The following is a 23,239-nucleotide window of genomic DNA, read 5'->3' on the forward strand; positions in this document are numbered from 1 at the left end:
ACCTTGATACTGGGAGAAAATTGCCTATGAAGCAACTCTTGAGAGAAGAGGCTTTAAATTTGCCCACCCATTTAGACACTGAGGAGCAGAACACAGGAGCCACAGGACACTCTGCTTGGCCTGCTTAGTTCAGACGAATGACACTGGAATGTTCTAGTTAAGAGCTAGAGATAGTTTAAAGTTGTTTGTGCTTTGTATGTAAAGCACTTAGCACATTTTTGTATTTTATTAACTATCTAAAATATTGCTGCCCTTTTATATTTCAGCACATGATATGCCTCTAAAGAATTGAAATCCACTTAATACATTTATGGTCACATGCTATGTAGTTCATACTTCTGCCATATATATCATGGACCACAATCATAAAGGATGCAAAATATACTGGGTTTGTAAGTAAGAGTCAATTGATAGAAGATCTGTGAAACCATCAGTCGTCACTGTTTTACATTGTATTTAAACAATTTATAAAATGTAGACACAGAATGGTAGAATTTCTATTATGGGAAATCTGGACTTTGTTACTTTTAATTCTGAATGACAATTGCCTGTCAACTCCTATGAATGATAACCTAACCCTTGACCTGATCTACAGTATTTAGAGTATTTAACTCTGAATCTTGCTATATTGTAACATGTATTTTGAGGTGTACTTCCCCCCAGCGACACACATGCTTGTTAACAGATGTCTGTGTTTAGGTTGAGAGTTATTTGTGAGACCTGTCTGAGGGTGGTGTTTAAAATGTAAAAGTGCTAATGTAAAATACACAAATGGTATTTCTTAGTATACTTACTGAAACTACCAGGTTCTAAAGGAAATTGAGGGTATTTCTAGGAGGTTATTAGGTTTTGCTGGGATACATGGCCATGATGTGATAACTTAGATCTTCTTTTAGATACATAGTGAGAGTGTAGTGCGAAGTCTGTGTTGTCAGGTGTAGACTATAGAAGAATTACGTTTTAAAGTGAGTATGGGAGTGTATTATTTCGTGGCTGGGAAAGTGAGAACACAAGGAAGAAAAATGCTTTTCAAATTCTCTGTATTTGGAAAATAATGTATTGAGGTTGTGCATGAGACTGCAGGTATGAAAGCCGAGAAGAAATAGGAGTATTATTATTTTTTTGGTGAAACTACTGTATTTTGCCATGTATAATCTCACTTTTTTGCCCACACTTTTGAGGAAAAAATAAGGATGTGCATTATACATGGGTATAATAATTGTATTTTGCCATGTGTAATGTGCCCAAAATGTAGATTTGCATTATGCACAGGAGTACATTATACACAACAAAATATGGTGTGTACCAGTAATTGTATGTTTGTCATTAAAAGTCATTTCATTTAAATTACTTTAAGTGCTAGATTGATTATAGTATGTCCATAGGAGAAGTAAGCTTAATAAGTCTGATGTTTAAGATGAATTAAAATGTTAGTCACCTCTGAAATTTTAAAAGTTTAAAATAAATCAACTCCTCTATTGCCTTATCAGGGATTAGTTGCTTGGTCATTTTGCTTATTTGACTTGTGTGAGCTGTGGCAAGTTTATCATTCAGAGATAGAGCCCAGAGATAAATATTCTCTATGCTGTCTTTGTGAGAGAAATAGAGTATACTTATATTTTAATTCCAGTGCTCCTCATTTGGTAAATCAGAATGTGGAAAACCTTATTTTCAATTTTAGAAAGAAACAAAGTTTCATGTATTTTAACATATATGATAAAACAAGAATAAAGTGCATGGAATATATATAAATATGAACATGTGTAATATATTAATCTTAATGTAGTTAATATATTTTATATAACAAATAGTATTATGTATGTATGGCACATATTAATGATATAAGTATTGTGTGTGTCCATATGCATGCATGTATGTATGTCATACTTCATTAAAACTTTGCTACTTTTTTGTAGCAGGCCAAGTATAGTTGTTTATAAACTGACACTAAACTAAATTCAGTTCCTATAGATGCAGCTGGTGGTTTACTTTTTCAAAAGGGCTTTTTTTCCTTTTTCTTTTTTTTAGATTTTATTTATTTATTTATCTTTAGAGGGGAAGGAGAGAGGGAGAGAAACATCAATGTATGGTTGCCTTTCCTGTGTCCCCTGCTGGGAGTTGGCCTGCAGGGAACCGGCCTGCAACCCAAGCATGTGCCCTGACTGGGAATTGAACCTCAATCCTCTGGTTCGCAGGCCTGTGCTCAATCCACTGAGCTGCACCAGCCAGGGCCTTTTTATTTTTTTAAGTGATATGCTTAAATTCACATCCAAATCTATTACTCTGTTGAAGGTAGCTACAGTTGAGTTCAAGATTGTTTATGCCAGAGTCTGAAACACCTGAAGTATCTAAGATTTTGAGTTGTTCTGGAAGTGTTTTAAAATCATGTTTGAACAGTCACATCACTTGAAGTGTAGCTTGAGTTCACAGGATTGGCAGAGTGGAACAGAGCAGTGGAAATGTTCACGGTAATATTGCAGTTTGAAGGTGACAGTGTGAGATGGGATCCTTTTCTGTTATTTTGTGTAGAGAACTGTCCTGAGGTATTGATTTGTAGTTATACAAATATACATTATAAGCCAGAATATTCCTCTCCATTTTTCTTCCCCAAGTTACTCATTTCAGGTTAAAAGTGAAACTCTAGAAAAGCTGCTAAACGCTAAACCAAAACAGGTCACATCCTGGAGCCAAAAGCTCTTCCCATTTTTAAATAATGTTTTGTGGGGAATACTATAGAGAATATTTGCCTAAAGTATTTAAGAGTCATTTTTAATAAGCAGAATGCACTGTGGGGTTTACATATGAGTAGTTTGTAAGGTTTTCTTAATTGAATATTTGAAGAGGGATTTAGTAAAAAATTGTTGGAAAAATGAAGCTGTATCTTTGTTACATCTACCTCCACTTTGCTATTTATGACGAATTTACGTTTGCAAACAGTGTTTGGTTATTTGTGGGTATCCTTTCTACATATCTTTTATGCTTATCGATTCTTAGAAAAGAATAATTACAAATTTTAGGTAACTAGTATTCACCATATCAGCAGGTAATTTATCTTTTAGACTCATCTGTCAGGATACAGAGGTTTCAGACTGTATCATTTTATATCACAATCATTGATGATGATAGGGACATACTTATGTATATGTATCAGATACACACACACACACACACACACATATATATATAAAGTGTTTCTAGGAAACAAATCTGTTTTCTAGATGAAGAAGTGGAAACAGACCATGATACTACAGATAGTTTTTTTCCTTCCAAAAACTGCACTTCAGCACTTTGTTTTTCTGTTCTCATCACAGATCAGCCAGGGAGTTAGCAGTTTTGTAAATTTTCTTGAACATGAAACTTTACCTGATATGTACTGATCACTTAAGTTAGTTTTGGACAGAGGCAAAGGAAAGTCAGTTTTCTTCTTCTCTCGAGTTGCCCTCTTTTGTATATGTACATTACATTAAATTATCTTCACACCTTTAAGGAAGGTGGTCTGTTGACTAGTACCTCACTTGACTTAAATGTCCACTTTTCACATGAGAAAAGACATATACACTGTGCAGGAAGTGTGTTAAGTTTCTTTCAGAGCTCGTTCATGTAATACTGACCACCTGAAAGTGGGTTAACTTTCTTTTGATGTTTTTATTCTGATATGCCTCTTACAAAGGTTACTACTACTGCCTTGGGGCTGCCAGTTGGCCTGGTTTTCAGAGATTTCATGGTCTCTTACACACTTGCCTGCTTTTAAACGAAGTGCACTGTAGGATTCTGGTGCACAGTGTATTCTTCTGTTGCCTGGGAAATTACCTAACTAAAGATTGTAAAGCTTGCTATACTTAGTCTTCCTAAGAATGCTTGATTTTTAAACCACGATTAGGGAGAGAATCATCTCTTAATGACCAGAGATGATTTTCACTCATTTTCCAGTGTGATGGTGGTGGTAGAATGTTCTTTGAAATAAGATTATTTTTTAGATTTTGGTTTAAGTCGGTAATATTCTCCTTGTTCCTGTAAGTGCAGGCCTTGGTGATGACAGAACTTTGTTTTTAGAAATTGCATTCATTATGAATTTTCTAAGGGGAAAATATGTATTGGTTTCAAGGAACACATTCCTAATTTGAATGGTAATGTGCCTATCTTTAAACCTCAGTGTGGCTGCTCTACAATACGTAACTCTTTATTGGCCTGTGTTTTTGAGACATTTCTGAGTAAATGAAGTACCTTGAGCAAGAAAGGCAGAAACATTTGCCTGGATAATCAGAGGCATTGCTAACATACCAGTCTAGTGCAGAGATGGGATTAGGAGTCTGAAAATTAAGGTTTGGGGAAAAATTCTTGAGAGGGGACAGCAGTGTATAGTTTACTTTTTTAAGTGTCAGATCCGTCAACATTATGTGTCATCGGAGTGAAAAGTGTACATCCATGTTTTTGACACTTTAATTCTTCTTTCCCTCAAAATAATTAAAGTAAGGGTTTATTTATCTTGAATGTAGTTTTCCCTACCTTGGTCTTTCCTGCTAGGGAACCAAATGAAACCACAGAACTTTGTCATTCACTCTCCTTAAAACTTGCTTTGTGTGCGGTTCAGGTTCCCGGTATTTACATTCCAGGACACCCAGCCTCATCTGTGGGTCACTCCCAGCCTGTGATCTGTTTACATAGAAGCCATTCTTACTGCTGGAGAAATGAATGGTGACGGTAGGGGTGTGCTGCTGGCCAGCTCATCTCAGGCACCTGCCTTATGCCAGGGAAGGACAACATAGGAACAACAGACTCTTAGGTGCCAAACAGTTTATGACTGTTTGTCATTCAGTGAAATATTTTTTTTTCTACCAGGCTCAGACGTTTAGGTGCAGAATGTATAAACATAGACCTTGAAAAACTTCAGTGACTTGTTGGCACGCAGCGAGTTCCTGGTGGATCCTAAATGATAGTCTCAACTGACATGCATTGTAGGTTTCGTTTAAATTATACCAGTCTTTCTTTCCTTTATTTGTGTGTGTGTGTATAGACACTTTTCTTTCTTTTTCTGTTTTTCCATATCTTCAGTTTCTACCCACTTCCTCATCTTTTTCCAATTCTCTTTTACTGTCTGCTGTCGTTTTGGCTACCACTGCTTTTCTCCACATCAGGGCCACTTTCTCGAGCTGTGTGGTATGAGTAAAAGAATACGACTTTCAGAGTCAGACCGGCTTGGATCTGGACTTACAAGTTATGTGATCTTTGGTAAAGTGCTTGATTCTCCAATCTCAGTTTCCTAACTCTAAAGTGGAGATGAGAACAGTGGTTATCTGTAAGGAAATCCCCCCAACCAGACTATCGTAATAAAGTGCTGACCTCCAGGGCAGACTTCGAAGAGAGACTTACCACTTGGAAAGATAGTATACCCGGCTTCTCTTAAATTCTGAGTTACGGACTGCTCCTCCTAACTAATTGTGTGCTGTTGTACCATCACCAGTCTGTCCGTTTTTTCCTTCCTAGAGCAGGATGCTGTGGCATTTCAATCAGCCCCACGAAAGGTCCGGATAACGGGGGGAGTGGAGATGGAGTAACAGGTCGCTGGGTCATTGGTTTACAGAGGAGAATTGATTTTACACTGTGTCCTGTAGCAGTGCCTCCTTGTGCGGCCGTCCGGTGAGCTTGGTTTCTCTGAGGCTTTGTCACGTGGTCTCTACTCTTGGAGTCCAGCCTCAGGCAGGAATGCGAAGTCTAGAGGATTTGGGAACCCTTCTTGGTGCCCTGTCTGAGAACTCAGTTTTCCCTGAATAATTACTTCTAACATGTCTGTCTCCTACCATATAGACCACATGACCATGAAATCCAATGTACTACTTTTAATATTTTCACGTTTCCTCAGATTTTGTTATGGGATAATAGTGAGGAATAGAAATTCCATAAAACTTAGAATTACTCTTCACTATATGAAGTCAGGTGAGAGGTGGTGCTTTGAGGCCATACCTGAGCGCTCTGCTTTGGCTAGTACCCCTGCTCACTTTGTTGCTGCTGGAACAGAGACTGTGTCTGGTTTCGCACATGACTGTATCCTTAGGCCCTCAGTCAGTGCCTAGTTTACAGTAGGTATGCAATACAAATGCGTAGAATGCATATAAGGAAAACCATTATATTGTATGTACCATGGATTATTGACAGTTTTTTAAAAAGCTCAGATTATACTTTATTCAGGCCAATCTCTTTTATAACAGTTTGTATTTTTAGGAAAAAATGAAACTTACTATTAAACTTTTTACTATATATGCTTTGAATAAAATGCTGAACTGTGCAGACTGTAAATATAAAGGTGATGAAAACCTTGAGAAATGAATCATTACATCCCTTTTGGTGCTATCCTGGTAGGGGCATTCTTTTCCTGGGGGGTGGTGGGGTGCGTGTGTGTGTGTATTTTAAAGCTAAGACCATTCATACTGAGATGTTTATGCATTTTATCTTCTCACTTGATCTAAAATAAAATAGCATTAGAGCAGTGATTCCCCAACCTCAGGGCCACCGATAGGTGGTGAGCTTGAATGTGAAGCGCTTGAATCATTCATACTCCCTTCCCCTGGTCCATGGAAAAACTCTCTTCCATGAGACCGGTCCCTGGTGCCAAAAGGATTGAAGACCAAAGCACTAGAGCATTTGAGGTTGATGTTTTCGGTTCCAGTCGCAATGACATCTGGGGTCACTGTAGTGTTGCTCTTGTTTTTGTTGTTTTTTTTTAATAGAAATGTTATTTTCTTTTCTAAGTTAATCTTGGAGCTTGCTGTAAAGGACCTTTTGGAATATTGGATATAGTAGATTTGTCTGCTGACATTCATTTGCTTTTGTTTATGAAATTAAGGTGGTACTCTTGTGGTGCATGATTACAATTTTGGGTTTTTCTCTATTGAGCTTAGATGGAATTTGGATACAATTGAAAAAGATAAATAAAAGAAGTTGATTAGGCAAGGTAACCCATCCCTCCACTACATAGACATAATTCCTTCAAAATCTTTGGGAGTTATGTTTGATTTTCATTCTCATTTACCAAAATCTCTTTAAAGCCTGTAGGGAGTTGGGGCTCGAAGAGGATAAAATGCACAGTGGCAGACCCCTCTCACTCTCTCGAGCACAGACTTGCAGAGCCATGGTTAAGGTAGGCTTTCGTGTTTCCAAAGGATGTTAGCAGTCTGATACATTTCGGAAATGTGCGATCCCAGGAGGAGCAGGGTTGACTGTATGTGGTTCTCAATTAGTCGTGAACTGTACGCAGTTATCTCTTACAGGGCATTGACACAGACGGGCTGCAGTCACGGGGTCTCAGAAGAAGAGCGAGGTATACAGACTCCTAAATGATAGAACTGCAGAGCAGAGAGAAACCATAAATGGGATCTGGTCTAACTTCATTTTACAGAAGAAACTGAGACCCACAGGGTTAGGTTCAAAGCCACATATCTAATTGTTGCAGGGAATCGGGTAAAATCTAGGTTGTGTAAACTGAAGGCCAGTCCTTTTTCCCACCTACATGCAGTTATTAGGTTTGCTACAGAAAAAGTCATTGTTGATGAATTGTAGATTTTCTTTATGTTAGGGTGAGTTTAAAGTACATATGTTTTTTAAGCAATACATGTTGAAATTAAATATTTTTGAATTATTTTGAAATAGAGATTATGATTTTTTGTTGTTCCACTTATTTTTTAAATAATTTTATTGTATTTTTTAATTACCATTTAGTCCCTTTATATACTCTTCCCCCCGACAATCTCCATGCTATTGTCCACGTCCATGAGTCCTTTGTCTTTTTTGCTCAATCTCTCCAACCCCCTAACACCCCTCCACCATAGCTGTCATCCTGCTCTTCGTCTGAGTCTGTCCCCATTTTCCCTGTTGGTGCAGTTTGTTAATGAGATTCCACATATGAATGAAATCTTATGGTACTTGTCTTTTTCTGACTGGCTTATTTTACTTAGCATAATGTTCTTCAGGTCCATCCATGCATTTGCAAAAGTTAAAACTGTTTTTAATATAGCCGAGTAGTATTCCACTGTGTAAATGTTCCATAGTTGTTTTATCCACTTATCTACTGATGGACACTTGGGCTGCTTCCATGTCTTGGAGATTGTAAATAATGCTGCAGTGAACATAGGGGTGCTTATGTTCTTTAGAATTAGTGCTTTGTGTTCCTTTGGATATATTCCCGGAAGTAGGATAGCTGGGTTGAAAGGCAGATCCATTTTTCACTTTTTTGAGGTATCTGTATGCTACTTTCCACAGTGGCTGCATCATTCTACATTCCCACCAACAGTGCAAAAGGGTTATAAAAGCATCCTCTTTCTCCACATCCTCTCCAGTACTTGTCGTTTGCTGATGTATTGATGATAGCAGTTCTCACAGATGTGAGATGGTATCTCATTGTGGTTTTAATATGCATTTCTGTGATGATGAGCGACATTGAGCAGTTTTTCATCTGCCTGTTGGCCATCTGTATGTCCTCTTTGGAGAAGTGTCTTTTTACGTCCTTTACCCATTTTTTGATTGGGATTTTTTTTTTTTTGGTGTTGAGTTTTCTAAGTTCTTTATAAATTTTGGATATTAACTTCATCAGATGTATCAGTGAAAATGTTTTCCCATTCTGTGGGTTGTCTTTTTAATTTGTTGATGTTTTCCTTTGTTGTGCAAAAAGTTTGTAGTTTGATGTAGCCCCATTTGTTTATTTTTTCTTCTGTTTCCCTTGCCTGGGGGGAGATACATCTGATAAAATACTGCTATGAGCTATGTCCCAGATTTTGCTGCCTGTGTTTTCTTCTACGATTGTTGTGGTGTCAGGTCTAACATTTACGTCTTTGACCCATTTTGAATTTGTCCTTGTGTGTGGTGTAAGAAGGTGGTCTACTTTCAGTTTTCTACTCTAATTTTCCCAGCACCTTTTACTGAATTTGAATAAACTATCTTTAGCCCATTGTATGTGCTTGCTTTCTCTGTCAAATGTTAATTGACTATACAGGTGTGGGTTTATTTCTGGGCTGTCTGTTCTGTTCCATTGATCTGTGTGTCTGTACTTATGCCAGTACCAGGATGTTTTGATTATTATGGCTTTATAGGATAGTTCGGTATTAGGTAGCGTGATTCCTCCAACTTCGTTGTTCTTTCTCAGGATCACTATTGCTAGGTGGGGCCTTTTGTGGTTCCATGTAAATTTTTGAAATATTTGTTCTAGTTCTGTGAAATACGTCATTGGAATCTCGGTAGGAATTTCAGCGTAGGACTGGAAGTCCTACCACTTCCACAGCAATCAGATAGGAGGGAGAAATAAAAGGCATCCAGATTGGAAAGGAAGAAGTAAAACTGCCTTCATTTGTAGATGACATGATACTGAACATATACAGAACCCCAAATATTCTGTATGTTCAGTATCCTTAAAGAAATCCTTAAAGAAACTACCAGGACTGATAAATGAATTCAGCAAAGTAGCAGGCTACAAAATTAATATCTAGAAATCAGCAGGCATATTTATATTCTAATAACCAAAAGAAAGGGAAATTTTTTAAAAATCCCATTTATAATTGCTTCAAAAAGAGTAGCATATCTAGGATTACATCTAACCAAGGAGGTAAAAGACCTGAACCATAAAAAATAGAAAAAAAAAAAAAGAAAGACCTGTACTAGGAAAATTGTAAGATACTGAAGAAAGAAATTGAAGAAGATACAATAAATGGAAGCACATACTGTGTTCAAGGATAGGAAGAATTAGCATCATTAAAATGTCCATACTACTCAAAGCAGTCTGTAGAGATTATTTTGAGTGCTTTCATTGAGCAGGGTTTTTGTTTTGTTGTTGTTTTCAAAAACTAGAAAAGACACTTGCGTGGCATTCGTTCTCTCCCACTGCCCCACCCCCGATGAAATCCCTCAGCAAATCAAAGCAAAAGCTTTTTAAAAAAATTTATTTTCAAATAAATTTAGCTTGATAAAAATAGGGTAAAGCCATTTCAGAGATCAATAATAACTCATAACAACAGTACTACAGTTACAGGAACCAGGAAATTAACATTGATACAATATTACTAACTAATTGGTGATGTCTAGTTTCTTCCAGTGTGTTACAGTGTCACATTCTTTCATGGCACTTTTATTGACACACTTGAGGATTACTGGCGTGCTATTTTGTAGAATATTCTTCAGTTTGGGTTTGTCTGATGTTTTCAAATGATTAAATTGAGGTTACGCATTTTTGGCAAGGAAACGGCAGGAGTACTGGCTGGCCATTTGTTCTCAGTGCGTCACATTAGGGGTTTAATTGTTTTTGGTGATACTAACTTTGATCACCTGGTTAAGGTGGTATCTGCCAGTTTTCTCCACTGTACAGTCTTTCTTTTTTTCCTTTGTAATTAATAATATCTTCTGGGGAGATCTCTGAAACTGTACAGATAATCTTACTTCTCATACTTTTTGTTCACTAACTGTAGCATCTATTGAATGGTTCTCACCTGCAGTTATTATTACTGTGGTTTTCTGTTGTCCATTTTCTATATCCATCTTTTTTCTGTATTTATTAATTGCAACTTTATAAGGATGATCTGTTTCTTTTCTCCTGTGTCTTTATTTTATTCAATTTATGTCATTTTGGTGGCATGGCTTATAATCCACTACCATCATTATCAAGTTATAGGTAAGAACTTGTAATAAAATTATTTTTGAAATTTTAATATATTGAATGATTAAAAATTCAAAGGCTTACAAGTATATGGTAAAAAAAATCTCTTCCACCTCTGTATCCTGGGTACCCATTTCCATTGCAGTGAGTTTATTTTTATTTATCCAGAAATATTAAAAGACTTGAGAAAAGAACCTTTAATAAAAATGGGTAGAGTCTCAAGTATTTTTACCTGGATTCTGATGATACCTACTGATGTACTGTTGTATTTTAAGATATTTTTGATGAAGGTTTCTGAGTCTTTGGATTTAATTTAAATTTTCATGCAGTGCATATTATATAGATATAAGGACTGCTTTCTCCTGAGTATTCTAAAGAACTAAATGCCTAGAGAACAGAATTATATTCAATAATACTTGATATTTAACTTATCTAACAGAGTTCAAAAGTAACAAACCTCCAGACAATTTAATTGAAATGATGAAGGATACATATTCCAATTAAAAGGAATAAAACCCAATTAAAAGGGTTTTACTCACTTTTAAAAAAACCCTTTCCATCACTCTGTTCTGTTCTTTCTAGTAGCCCATTTTGCCTTCTGTGCGTACCAGCAGTATCCACGTACTCATTCAGGAAGCTGGGAGTACAAAAATGTACTGGCTGCAAAAATGGGGTTTTTGAGGAGTCACTGAGAAATTGAACTTGCTGGACTACACTTAATATAGTATAGCTAGTAATAAACCAAAAGTTGGTTTGTTTCATTTTCTTCTTTTACATTCTCCAATTACTGTCTCTTAAAGTGAATTTTAAGATTTGTATTTCAGGAGGTCCTTTATGAAACTAAATAAAAAGTGGTTGGACTTACTGTGTCCTTGGACCAATTTTTTAAATTTCTAAGCATTATTATTATTATTATTTTGCAAAATAGGTATTCTGCTTCAGATTCTGATGAGAATCAGGTGGTAATTCATATAAGTTATTTTAGCATAGTAGAGGTTCTCATATATTAAAAATAATTAGGTAGGTGTTTGTGAGTTTTTTTAAGAATTGGGAGTCACTGACTCAGTCCTTACTATAATTTTGTATAGAGAATCCAGTAACCCATTTGTAACATTAATGCAACATTTGACTTAAAAGTACTTTCTACTTTCCTAATGGGAATATCTTTATTTTCTAAATGAAAACTATAAAGTGTTTATATAGTAAAGTGAAAGCTAAATGTTCTCTCTCTCTCTCTAAATCCATCTCCCAGAGATGACTACTGTTAATAGTTGTTGTGTTTTTACAGTTGACCTTTAAGTTACGTTAAAGGTATACAACAAAATGATTAGATATTTATATAACTTACAGAGTGATCACCCTGGGAAGTCTAGTACCCATCCAATGTAATACATGTGATATATTGTAATAGATTAGTGTTGACTGTAGTCCCTGTGCTTTATATCCATGGCAACTGTTTGGCCATTTGTACTTAATCCCTTCACCCCTCCACCCCTCCACCCCTCCACCCCATTCTGGGAGCCATCTATTTGTTCTCTATGAATTTGTTTCTGTTTTACCTGTTGGTTTGTTTTTTAGATTCCATGTGTAAATGAAATCATAGGGTATTTGTCTTTCTCTGTCTGATGTATTTCACTTAGCATAGTACCCTCTAGGTCCATCCGTACCCAGTCATGAAATGCTGGATCAGATCATATGCTAGTTCTGTTTTTAAGTTTTGAGGTATAATATCTTTTTTTACTTTAATGTGTCTATCTAAAAATACACATACTTAGTATAAATTGGATCATACAATAGACATTCTTTTCCATAAACCTTGAAAGAGCTTTTGCAAAAAGGCTCAGCTATTGTTAAACACCTTCCAAGATACAAAACATCTGAGAACAGTCATGGACAAAGGATGTGTACATTTTCATGAGACTGGGCTGTGTCATGTTTCTTATATGAGATGTATCATCAGTTTTCCACAATTGTTGATTTTGGCAATTTAAAGGAGGGCTATGATAAATTTAATTTTGAGTTTGTCTTTTTGTGCTTATAGTTCTGAAGTACAAATACTGTTTAACCTAAAAAATAAGGTCCCATCTAGAGACTTATTGATAGCTTGCTTTTCTTGTCATTTTCAAAGCCATTTCCTCACAATTAAATCAGATTTCAGCTATTTTGGTTGTTTGAGTAAGCAAATCATATTCTATAAACTAGTGCATATTGTTTAATAATCTGCTTTTTAATGCATTTGCTTTTCTGTACCTTGTGAATGTGGCTTTTTAAAACGAGCACAGTGAAGTTATATTATTCCATGGGTTTTGCTATGCTCAGAATATCTTTAAAGCTTTTCCGGTATTTAGTAAACCCCTAATTAGAGGTTTCTGTTAGCAGAAGAGAGCTGTATTGACCAAGGGTGTATGACAGCTACTTCTATGTAGCGGCAGTTCTTCAGTTATAAATACACCCCTAATATTGTTTTAATATTTAATGAGTATCATGTAAGTAGAGACCAGTGATTTGTCAGGTAAGACCTAAACTCACTAACAGTCTGCTTTGCTGTCTTGTGTGTGTGTGTGTGCTGGGCCATGTCCATGCTGTGTGTGCGAGTGTGCTAGGCCATGTCCATGCTGTCTGCATCGGTGTGCTGGGCCAGTGTCCAGCCGGAGAGCAGGTGCAGTGATGAGGGAGTGCAGAGCTCACTTCAGCTTCGGTGCAAAGATGAGAGCTCTCATTTTAACTTCACTAGTGACATTTACGTTGTGTACATCAGAACATGTTTTTGTAAATGGTTGGCTCATTTTTTCTGCATCAACTAATGGAAAATGTGAAATTTTAAAATGAGGCAATAATGGTCGATTGATACTACAACTTTTTTAGCTCCAGCTGTATTATAAGGATAAAGTATTTTTTTGGTGGATTTAAGTGTAAGGCACAAAGAAAACAGATATAATGGCTAAATATGTTTGTTAACATCAGAATAGCTAATCAAGCAAATTAGAACTAGCTACCATAGCATTGAGCACAGAACGTGTCTTGTATAACATTTTTTTCAGTGTTTTAAACAGTTATCCTTTAATTTGGATTGTTATAAATACTAACTATTATTGTTAAAAATAATAACTTTATGCATTTTACTGGTATATTATTAATAGTTTTGGTTTACTAATGAACTAGTAAATATTTTTATTATTTTCAAATTTTTGTTTTCTTGGTTTAAATTTGTTGAAAAATTCTAAGCCAGAAAGTGAAATAGGGTTATATTTTATTTTATCTGGTCTTCCAACATTGCAGTATTGAATTTATACAGTGTTTATCTATCTTGGTAAATGGCTACTTAATTTTATAACTTAGATTTCTCACCTTCTATTTTTCTCTTCTGTATTATTTATGTTGTCTTGAATTCTGACATTTAACTTTTCCCATAGAACGATTCATCTGTTAGTTCATCCAATAGCTTAGGTTCTAAAAGAATATGCAAAACATATAAGTGGCAAAGGGTGAGATGTGCGTAGAATAACTCAGATGTAGTAGTGGGAGTGGCGGTGATGGAAGAGCCGGCAGACAGGAGCGGAGGCTCGTGGAGTAGCAGAATGAGTTTGAAACAGAGCTTGTACTTGAAGTCATAGGTGAAGTAAGGGCAAGAGAAAAGGCTTAAGGAAGATGATGTATATTAATAGGTCACATAAAGAACTGTGTGGAGACTATGTTTTCTCCTAAATTGTAAATAGGAGCACAATTGTAAATAGGAGCACAATTGAGCTTTAGTTTGGAACAGGAAAAAAAATCAAGATAATTAAAGCAGAAAAATGTGAGGAGACAGTAAGTAGCATAAGCGAAACAAGTTTTTACTCCTAAACAAAAACAGCTTTCAGGACATTGAGATTTGAAAAAGCATGATAACTAAATATCAGTTTAAGAACACATGGAAAAATGAGGGGAGCCTGAATGGTGGAAAGTTGACTGCTCCCCCAGACTGGAAAATTTCTGTTCTAAACTTGGTGGCACAACCTGTCGGTTCCAAAACAGGTGACTTCCTGTTGAAACTAGTAGGTCCAGAGGGAGGTTCAGGTCCTACTGCAGCTTGAGATTTCATCAGAGAGCTGACGAGGTGTGCCTGCAGTTTAGATTCCAGGCTGAAGAAGTGTGAGCTCAATGAAGTTGCAGTTATTTGGATCTTTGACTCTCTGAATAGTCATCCCTAAAAACCGTCAACTGATAGATTAGCGAAACCAGTCCACACACACCAATTTCAATTGTCTCAGTTGTGGCTGTGTCGGTGGAGGCTTGCCTTGGCACTACCAGCACGTCAGCAGAGCGATGTGCTCCCCAGAGAAGTGAAGGGGCCCCCGAACACGCTGGAGGGTGGGACGCTTGGAACTGGGGGGCAGCAACCACAGGTGGAGCACGCACTGGCTGCCAGAGGAAGATGTGCACGCGGCGTGGGGCTTTCCATACGAGAGGGATGTGTCGCGGTGAGTGGGAGGGTGGAAAACCATGCCACCTTGCATTTAGAGAAGAGGACGCCTAGATGTCACAGAGATGTTCAAGTATTCACAGGGCTGTCATGTGAAAGGCACATGGAGTGTGCCTTTGGAGTGCTGAGTGGTGGGGCAGTGTGAGAAATTTTAGGGACGATTTTGCTCAGTAAAATAAATTTGTAACATGTAAGAACTTCAGAGATGTCTAAAGCAAATTGTCTTGATTTGGGGGATATTTTTGAGTTAGTGTAGTAGTAATTTTTTAGTAGGAGATTAAACAAATGGTTCTGAGCTTTCAGTTTTCTGAGCTGCTGCTGTAGGTTGATGCAGGTAGTGTGGAGATGAGGGGATATTTGAACATTACCACGGTATATTTGATACAACAAAAGAGTATGTGAAACATACTAGTCACGCAACATTCTTGTGTTTTATAAATGAACGCCTGTGAATCCACTGCCTGCAAAAGAACTAGAGCGTCACCCATTCCCAGGACGTGCTTTTCTTCGGATGCAATTATATCAGCTGATACCACCATTAGCCAAAGCTCTGATTGCCAGGACTTACAGAAAGAAAAGTTTGGAGACAGAACTTTAACCATGAGGGAAAATAAATGAAGTTTTGTATGCTGAGGTTGGAAACCAGTGGATTCAATTGACTCACTCAGTAAGCAACCTCTCATTATATGAGGCGCAGGCACATACAAGTTAAGCAAGAAACGTGTCTAAAATCACACAAGCAGTTACTGTTAGAACTGGAATCAAAACTTGTTCTAACTTGAGTGTTGTAAAATAACATGCCAAGAAGTACTAATGAGTTCCTGGCTAGAAAGTTGCTATTAATAAAGGGCAGTACTCATACTCAGATGGTTAGATTGACAGTGAATTAGACTATAAATCTCTTGAGAACTAGAACTTTGTTATCTTTTGTTCCCATATGTACTGTTTTGTATATAATTTGTGTTCTATTATTATACTGAGTGAGGTATCTTAGAGACTGAAAGAAACATGGTTAGAAAGACTTTTTTATCTTAAGTAGAATTTATAATTTTATTTTTCAAGTATTTTTATTGATTATGTTATTACAGTTTTCCCAATTTTTCCCCTTTTATCCCGCCTCTGCCCTGTACCCCCAACCCTCCAGCATCCCCTCCCTTAGTTCATGTCCATGGGTTGTACATATAAGTTCTTTTAGTTGTCTCTTTCCTATATCATTTTTTATCTCTCCCCGTGTATTTTATGCCCACTAATTATGCTTTTTGTTCCTTTTCATCTGTATTCCTCCCTTCGCCCTCCCCACTGATATCTCTCCATGTGATCTCCATTTCTCTGATTCTGTTCCTGTTCTCATTGTTTGCTTAGTCTTTGTATTTTAGGTTCAGTTGTTGACAGTTGTGAGTTTGTTGTCATTATATTGTTCATAGTTTTGTTCTTCTATTTCTTAGATAAGTCCCTTTAACATTTCATATAATAAGGATTTGGTGATGACAAACTCCTTGAACTTGACCTTATTATGTAGGAACCACTTTATCTGCCCTTCCATTGTAAATGATGGCTTTGCTGGATAGAGTCATCTTGGATGGAGGTCCTTCCCACTCATAACTTCAAAGACTTCTTTCCAGCCCCTTCTTGCCGGCAAGTTTTCTTTTGAGAAATTAGCTGATGGTCTCACGGAAATTACTTTGTAGGTAACTGTCTCCTTTTCCCTTGCTGTTTTTAAGATTCTCTCCTTATCTTTAATCTTGGGTAATGTAATTATGATGTGCCTCGGTGTGTTCCTCCTTGGAGGAACTTCCTTGGGACTCTCTAGGCTTCCTGGACTTCCTGGAGGTCTGTTTCCGTCGCCATATTGGGAAAATTTTCCTTCATTATTGTTCAGATCAGTTTTCAGTTTCTTGCTCTGGTTCTTCTCCTTCTAGCACCCCTATAATTCATGTTTTGGAACGTTTCAGGTTGTTCCAAAGGTTCCTGTCTCCACTTCTTAAAATTCTTGTTTCTTCATTCTGTTCCAGTTGGATGTTTATTTTTCCCTTTTGTTCTAAATTGTTGCTTTGAGTCCTGGTTTCCTTCCTGTCACTGTTGGTTCCCTGAATATGTTGCTTTATTTCACTTTGAGTATCTTTCATTTGTTTTTTCATTTTTCCACCAAGCTCAATCAGTCCTATGAGCATTTTGATTACCAGAGCTTAAATTCTCCATCAGATAGGTTGGCTATCTCCTCGTCACTTAGCTCTCTTTCTGAAGCTGTGCTCTGTTCTATCATTTGGGCCATATTTCCTTGTCTCCGTGCGCCTCTTAAGTTGTAAGGGGGCGGGGCCTTAGGGATTCACCAGGGCGGGGCAACCCTCCCAGCTGCGCCGTGGGGGAGGGGCAGGAGAGGGCTCTTGCTGGCCCACTTAACAAGGAACTCTCTCGTGTGAGACTGGGAGTTTGTACCTTGGTGGCAGCTGCCGTAGTCCACAGAGAGCGCCGAGTCTCAGTTTCTCCTTCAGCCAGCCCCTCCCGCATGGTCTAGATTGGTTGTTAGCCTCCTTTTGGGTGTGTGAGGAAAGAAAGGGTTTCTACCTACGCCTCCATCTTGGCCGGAACTCGAATTTATCATTTTATTCTTTGTGCTTTTGCTTTACACAACTTTCCATCATTAGAAAACAGTCTCTGAGTTTCTTTCCTCTTGACTTCTTTCTTGACCCTAGTCCCTGCAGTAGTTGTAACTGCCGCCTGTGCGCTTCCCCGTCTCTGCGTCCCTACTGGCCCTGTAGCTTGGTTCTCTGTTCCTTTACATGCCTCTTGTGTTAGAGCAAGTTCTTTGAGAACTGGAATCATGACTTCATTAACTTGAATGCCCTAGAACCTAGCTCATTTGTCCTTTCATTCACCCACCCATCTGCCCAATCCCCTGAGTATTAATTGGCGACCCACTGTGCTCCAGGCAGGATTCTAGAAGCCGGGGGGACAAAGGGTAATAGTTTCTCATGGAGCTTTCAGCAATTAATCATTCACACAAATGTTTATAGAAATATAACTTAAGATGTAAATATATTTTCTGTTGTGTCATCTATCTGGCTATAGGAAGGTTATTGGTTTTTATATATTTATGTTTTTTATATTGAGGCATCTGGATTTTCTCATTTATAATTGATTTTCTTGGTTTTTCTAAGTCTAAACAATTTTCTAAAATTGTTTACCTGGAAAATCATTCCCTTGCTTCAAACAGTTGTATTATTTTGATTACTTATAGATTTTAAATATTGAACCACTCTTGCATTTATAGTATAAATTCCACTTTGTTTTGGTGCACTACTCTTTTAATATGCTGGGGGAGCCTCTTCATTTAGGATGTTTGCATCTGTATTTCTAAGCAAATTTTACCTGTATTTTCCTTTTATGATATTGTCAGGTTTCTTTATCGGTGTTCATTTTAACTTCACAACCGGAATTGGTCAGTTTGGAGAAGGTTTAAATGTAATAAATTAATACTGAAAGTTTTTATATGGAGAATGGGACTAAAGATTGTGTGTAATTTTACTTAGATTAACTTTTTCTAATTCCCTTCAGTTAATTACTTGCTAAAATTACATAAGTAACATTTATGTTTAAATTATTGGTTGTTGTAAACTTGATTGGAGAATTACAGTCACATGCTAATTTAGGGAAAACAATGATTCGATACTGGACATCTGTAGGAAAGATTTCATCATGAAACTAGAAGCATAAAAAATAAAGAATTGGGGTCTTGTTCTTATATCATATTACAGTTCAATGCAAGATACCATTTTTAAATTTTTTTTCAAAATTTCACTTGCTTTCAGAAATAAACATTGGTTTAGCTTTGACAAGCACATTGTATTTTGAGAGAAAATTTGTTATAAATATTGCCATCACAGAAGCAGAAAATGTATTAGAGTGTAGTGTTTCCACTGATTAAGACTATATAACTAAGAACATCTCTTATAATGCCTTTTTTACTTAACTAAAAGTGACTTAAATAACTAAAAACAATTAAAGTGTACATTCCTATTCGATAGTTCCTTAATAACAATGATTGAAATTCCATGTTTGGAAAGCATACAAAATACATTTTAAAAATACAAGTATGGTTTTTAAATACTAATGGACACAAACCTTTTCCCCCAAGGAGGGTGTACTCTATAGAATGGAAAGATGCTTACAGAAATGTTGTAATTTTTTTTTCAAGAATTTTTTGGGGAAAAATTTTAAATTTCTAAATTGATTTTAGAGAGAGAAGGGGCGGTGGGAAGAGAAAATCATTGGCTTGTTGTTTCACTTATTTATTTATGCATTCATGGTTGATTCATGGATGTGCCCTCACAGGAGTTGAACCCGAAGCTTTGGTGTGTTGGGACGACACTTTAACCAACTGAGGATTTAACCAACCCTCAGGGTTTAACCAACCCTGCCAGGGCCTGTTCAGCTAATTTAATAGCAACAACCCTTATGTTCCAGTGCTCAGGAGCCTATCCTCCAGCACTTTGTGGAAGCTTAAAGAATTCTTGAAAGAGTTCATTGATTTTTTTTTAAATAGGGTTCCAGTCATTAAAATAGATTTCTTACACTTTCTTTTAAGGAAGAATACTTACACCTGGGATGTCATAATAGTTTTTTCTTTTAAGGTAATTATTTGACTAGGTACCTCTCTATTTTTTATATTTCACTTAACCCAGTGTAGTTTAATTTTCATAACCATCTTTTCTTTAAAATGTCTCTGATCGGCTCTGTTTTAGTGGTCAAATCCAGGTACCTTGCTCTTACCTTACCCCCTACCTTTGTGATATGTGACACTTCCGATTACTCTGTCCTTGTTTCTGTGATTTCTTAGCTTCTTTGACAATTCTTCCTCTGTCTACCTCCATTTCTTTTTGGTTTGGATCTCCTTTTTCTCATCCCTTAAATGATGGTTTGTTTATCTAAGGTTCATTCCACCCTGCCTTCTCATTACACCCTTTCTAACACACCTTTTCTATTTCTAAAGCTTTAGTCACTCAATTTGAGTATCAAACTCAGACTTCTGCTGAACTAAAAATCTGTTTATCTGAAGTAGAAGAGAGCCTTTGGTATTAACTTTTGTTTGATAGGCATTCTTGTGGTAGTTATTTGACTAAAGCTAATCCCTTTGGCATTACTGACCTCATTTATGCATGGAGAAATTAGATAAAATAACATCTACGTAATGTATCATAGTGGATAAGAACTTGGGCTCTGAGGTTAGTTTTAATAAAATATATTACTTGGTGTATAAATTTGATTTCTGGTAGAAATTAATTAAGCTATAGTCCTGTTAGACATACCCAGAGAATGATAGACAAGGTCAGCAATTCTTTACTTCTTTGAGCTTTAATACTTTACCAACGAAATTTGCCTCTCTTTCTCCCCCCTTGGACTAGCAAGAACATTTTTGTCTAATACATTTACAATGTTTCCTTTCCACAGAAATTAGCAGAGTGCGGAAAGACATGTACAATGACACATTGAATGGCAGCACAGAGAAGAGGAGTGCGGAGCTGCCCGACGCCGTGGGGCCTGTCGTTCAGCTACAAGAGAAACTTTATGTGCCTGTGAAAGAATACCCAGACGTAAGTATGTTGTGTTGTCTTAGTGTTTTTCTGCTCTACGTACCTTGGGAAGAGTTATCTGGCAGTAATAAATACTTTGACATTGTCAGCTGCTTTAAAAGAATTTCATGAGAAGACTAGAGGTATGAATCATTAGGTGTGGATAACTTAAAAAAATTTAAATATGTTTTAATTTGAATGCTGCTGTGTCACTTTTGGCAGTGCATGTGGTAAATACTTAGTTTTAGATTTCAGATCAAGGCAAGAATTCTGTAAAGAGCATTGGCCTGAGGGTTCCAGAGCTTTGCTCACAACTCCTACCTTGACTTTGAACTGGCCTCAAAGAAGCCACTGCCTGGGCCGCGTTGTCTTTTCAGTAAAATGAGATGTTGGACTAGGACAGCTAAGGTTTCTTTCAGCTCTAAAATTTCTTTGATAAGCACTGTTTATAACTTATTTTTCATTCTTAATCCCTTGTGCAACTACTCTGTGTACACATTTTGTTGCAGATAGCCTCCTTGTCCCATACCAGTGAACTTATAAACAGCTCCAAGCCCGCTTTTCTTACAAAGCCCTACTTGATAGGNAGCCACTGCCTGGGCTGCGTTGTCTTTTCAGTAAAATGAGAGGTTGGACTAGGACAGCTAAGGTTTCTTTCAGCTCTAAAATTTCTTTGATAAGCACTGTTTATAACTTATTTTTCATTCTTAATCCCTTGTGCAACTACTCTGTGTACACATTTTGTTGCAGATAGCCTCCTTGTCCCATACCAGTGAACTTATAAACAGCTCCAAGCCCGCTTTTCTTACAAAGCCCTACTTGATAGGTCCCCTTTCTGAGCTCGCTGTAAATGCGTTTCCCTCTTCCTCAGTGCACTGCGCACTCACACTGGCTCTTAGAACAGGTTGAGCCAGTTCCGGCCTGAGGACATTTATGTCAGCTGTGCTCGGATCTCTGCTGGCTGCTGCTGAGTGTTGGTGAGGTTTTAGCTGACGCGGCACTTCACAGAGGCCGCCCTGTCCATTTAATCTAAGAGCAGTCTCGTTAGTCATTGTTTCGCGTTAAGTGTTTTTATTTCTCTGCAGCAGCGTTTATTATCCGATATTTTTTCTTGTTTATTTTTTCTGTCTCCCCAGCAAGGTATTTAAAGGTACTTAAGACCCTGTTTTTGTTATTCATTGCTGTGTTGCAGATATGCATGCTATTGCATATCTGCAACACATAATAGGCATCCCCTCCCTGTTGAATAAGTAAAGGCAAATTGGTGGCTTTTTATTAGGTTTCAGAGGACTTTTCTGAAAGCAAGTACAAGAAAGAGCTGGTGTTGTATGGTCAAAAATGTGATGTGTACTCTTAAAATTCAATGGTCTTATGGACAGTATACTAAACTAGAGAAGGGAAATAAATGTCCTAAGGTGGATTAATGGAAAAAAGCTTTGGTATTTCACAAATTGTATTTCCAATATAATTTTCTATAAATCTAATGCATTTACTGTTTTTCTTTAGTACTTTTGGTTGTAAGTATATAAGAATTATACTGTAGGCAAAGAGAGAATCTGTTGGAAGATAATTGGGCACAGTACAAAAGGGTTAAAGGTGGCAATCAGGTCGCTGTGAGAACCCCAGTGAGAGTTGGGACCTTCTCTGCTGAAAGCCTTGTTTTTCACGTACTTTGCAGTTAGTGCCCCCCCACTTTGTCTGAACTTAAGATTCTTCGGAGGGAGAATGTGTTTGGGGCCAGTCTGCCATGACTAAAGGACATGATGTGATTGTACCTACATAACCTAAACCTGACCACTGTGGGCCTGCCCCTGGGTATTGGGGTGGTTCCTAGACATGGGGTGTTGTGATTTGGGCAGCTCTCTCAACCGAAGTCTGCTATTTTGGTGTTTCAGTATCTCCAGAAGTGTGTTGGCCTTCTCACGTAAACTTGAAAGGATAAAGTTTCAGCTTTAGTTATTAACATAGAATACTTTTAAGACCTTGTTAGAACTGTAACCTTGATCCAGTTGGTCCTTATTCTTCTTTAAAAAAAAGAAAAGGCATAGCATTGTCTAGATCAGTGGTTCTTAAAATGTGGTCCCAGGACTATGGCATCCACAACCTACTGGGAACTTTTGAATGTTCAAGCCCCACCCCAGGGTAACTGAATCAGCGGTCTGCCTTCTCAGCCTTATAAATCAGCTGTTTTCACCTTTTTCACCTCAAGGCACACACAAGCTAATTACTAAAATTCTGTCACACACGAAAAATTTGTTTTTGCTTATCTGATAAAAAATGGGTGTCATTTTGATTCATTCACACTGGATGGCTATTGTTATAGAGACCATTGTCATTTTTTTTTTTATTTGACGATCAAAGGGGAAAGAGTCAGTGCCCTGGACTAAATAGCCAGGTGTTCCATGCTTTAGAATTTCTTGTGGCACCAGCATGCTGTGGCCTACCAGGTGAAAATTGCTGCTGTGGGTGGTTCTGGTGCGTGCAGGTGTGAGAAGCACTTGCTGTGGTCAGAATGAGCTGGGCAGACAGGTGATGCATGCGGCCCTTTGGCCAGGCTCTGTTCCAAGGGGCAGG

General features: G+C 37.4%; 1 protein-coding gene across 7 annotated transcripts in view; it reads left to right on the plus strand.

Annotated features, from left to right (window-relative positions):
• QKI (QKI, KH domain containing RNA binding) overlaps positions 1 to 23,239 on the plus strand; it is a 143,707-nt gene that overhangs the window by 20,328 nt on the left and 100,140 nt on the right. For all 7 annotated transcript variants that reach the window (XR_005068507.1, XM_037059799.1, XM_037059871.1 and 4 more), the window contains exon 2: positions 20,544 to 20,686. Coding sequence is in view for 6 of the 7 variants with exons in the window: in XM_037059799.1 (XP_036915694.1) it covers positions 20,544 to 20,686 (143 nt within the window). In the remaining variant the exon portion in view is untranslated. The remainder of the gene's footprint in view (positions 1 to 20,543; positions 20,687 to 23,239) is intronic.

The sequence above is a fragment of the Sturnira hondurensis genome, unplaced genomic scaffold (genome assembly GCF_014824575.4).
Source record: "Sturnira hondurensis isolate 20B ecotype Veracruz unplaced genomic scaffold, ASM1482457v3 Scaffold0000167, whole genome shotgun sequence".
In the NCBI taxonomy this organism is placed as follows: Eukaryota; Metazoa; Chordata; class Mammalia; order Chiroptera; family Phyllostomidae; genus Sturnira; species Sturnira hondurensis.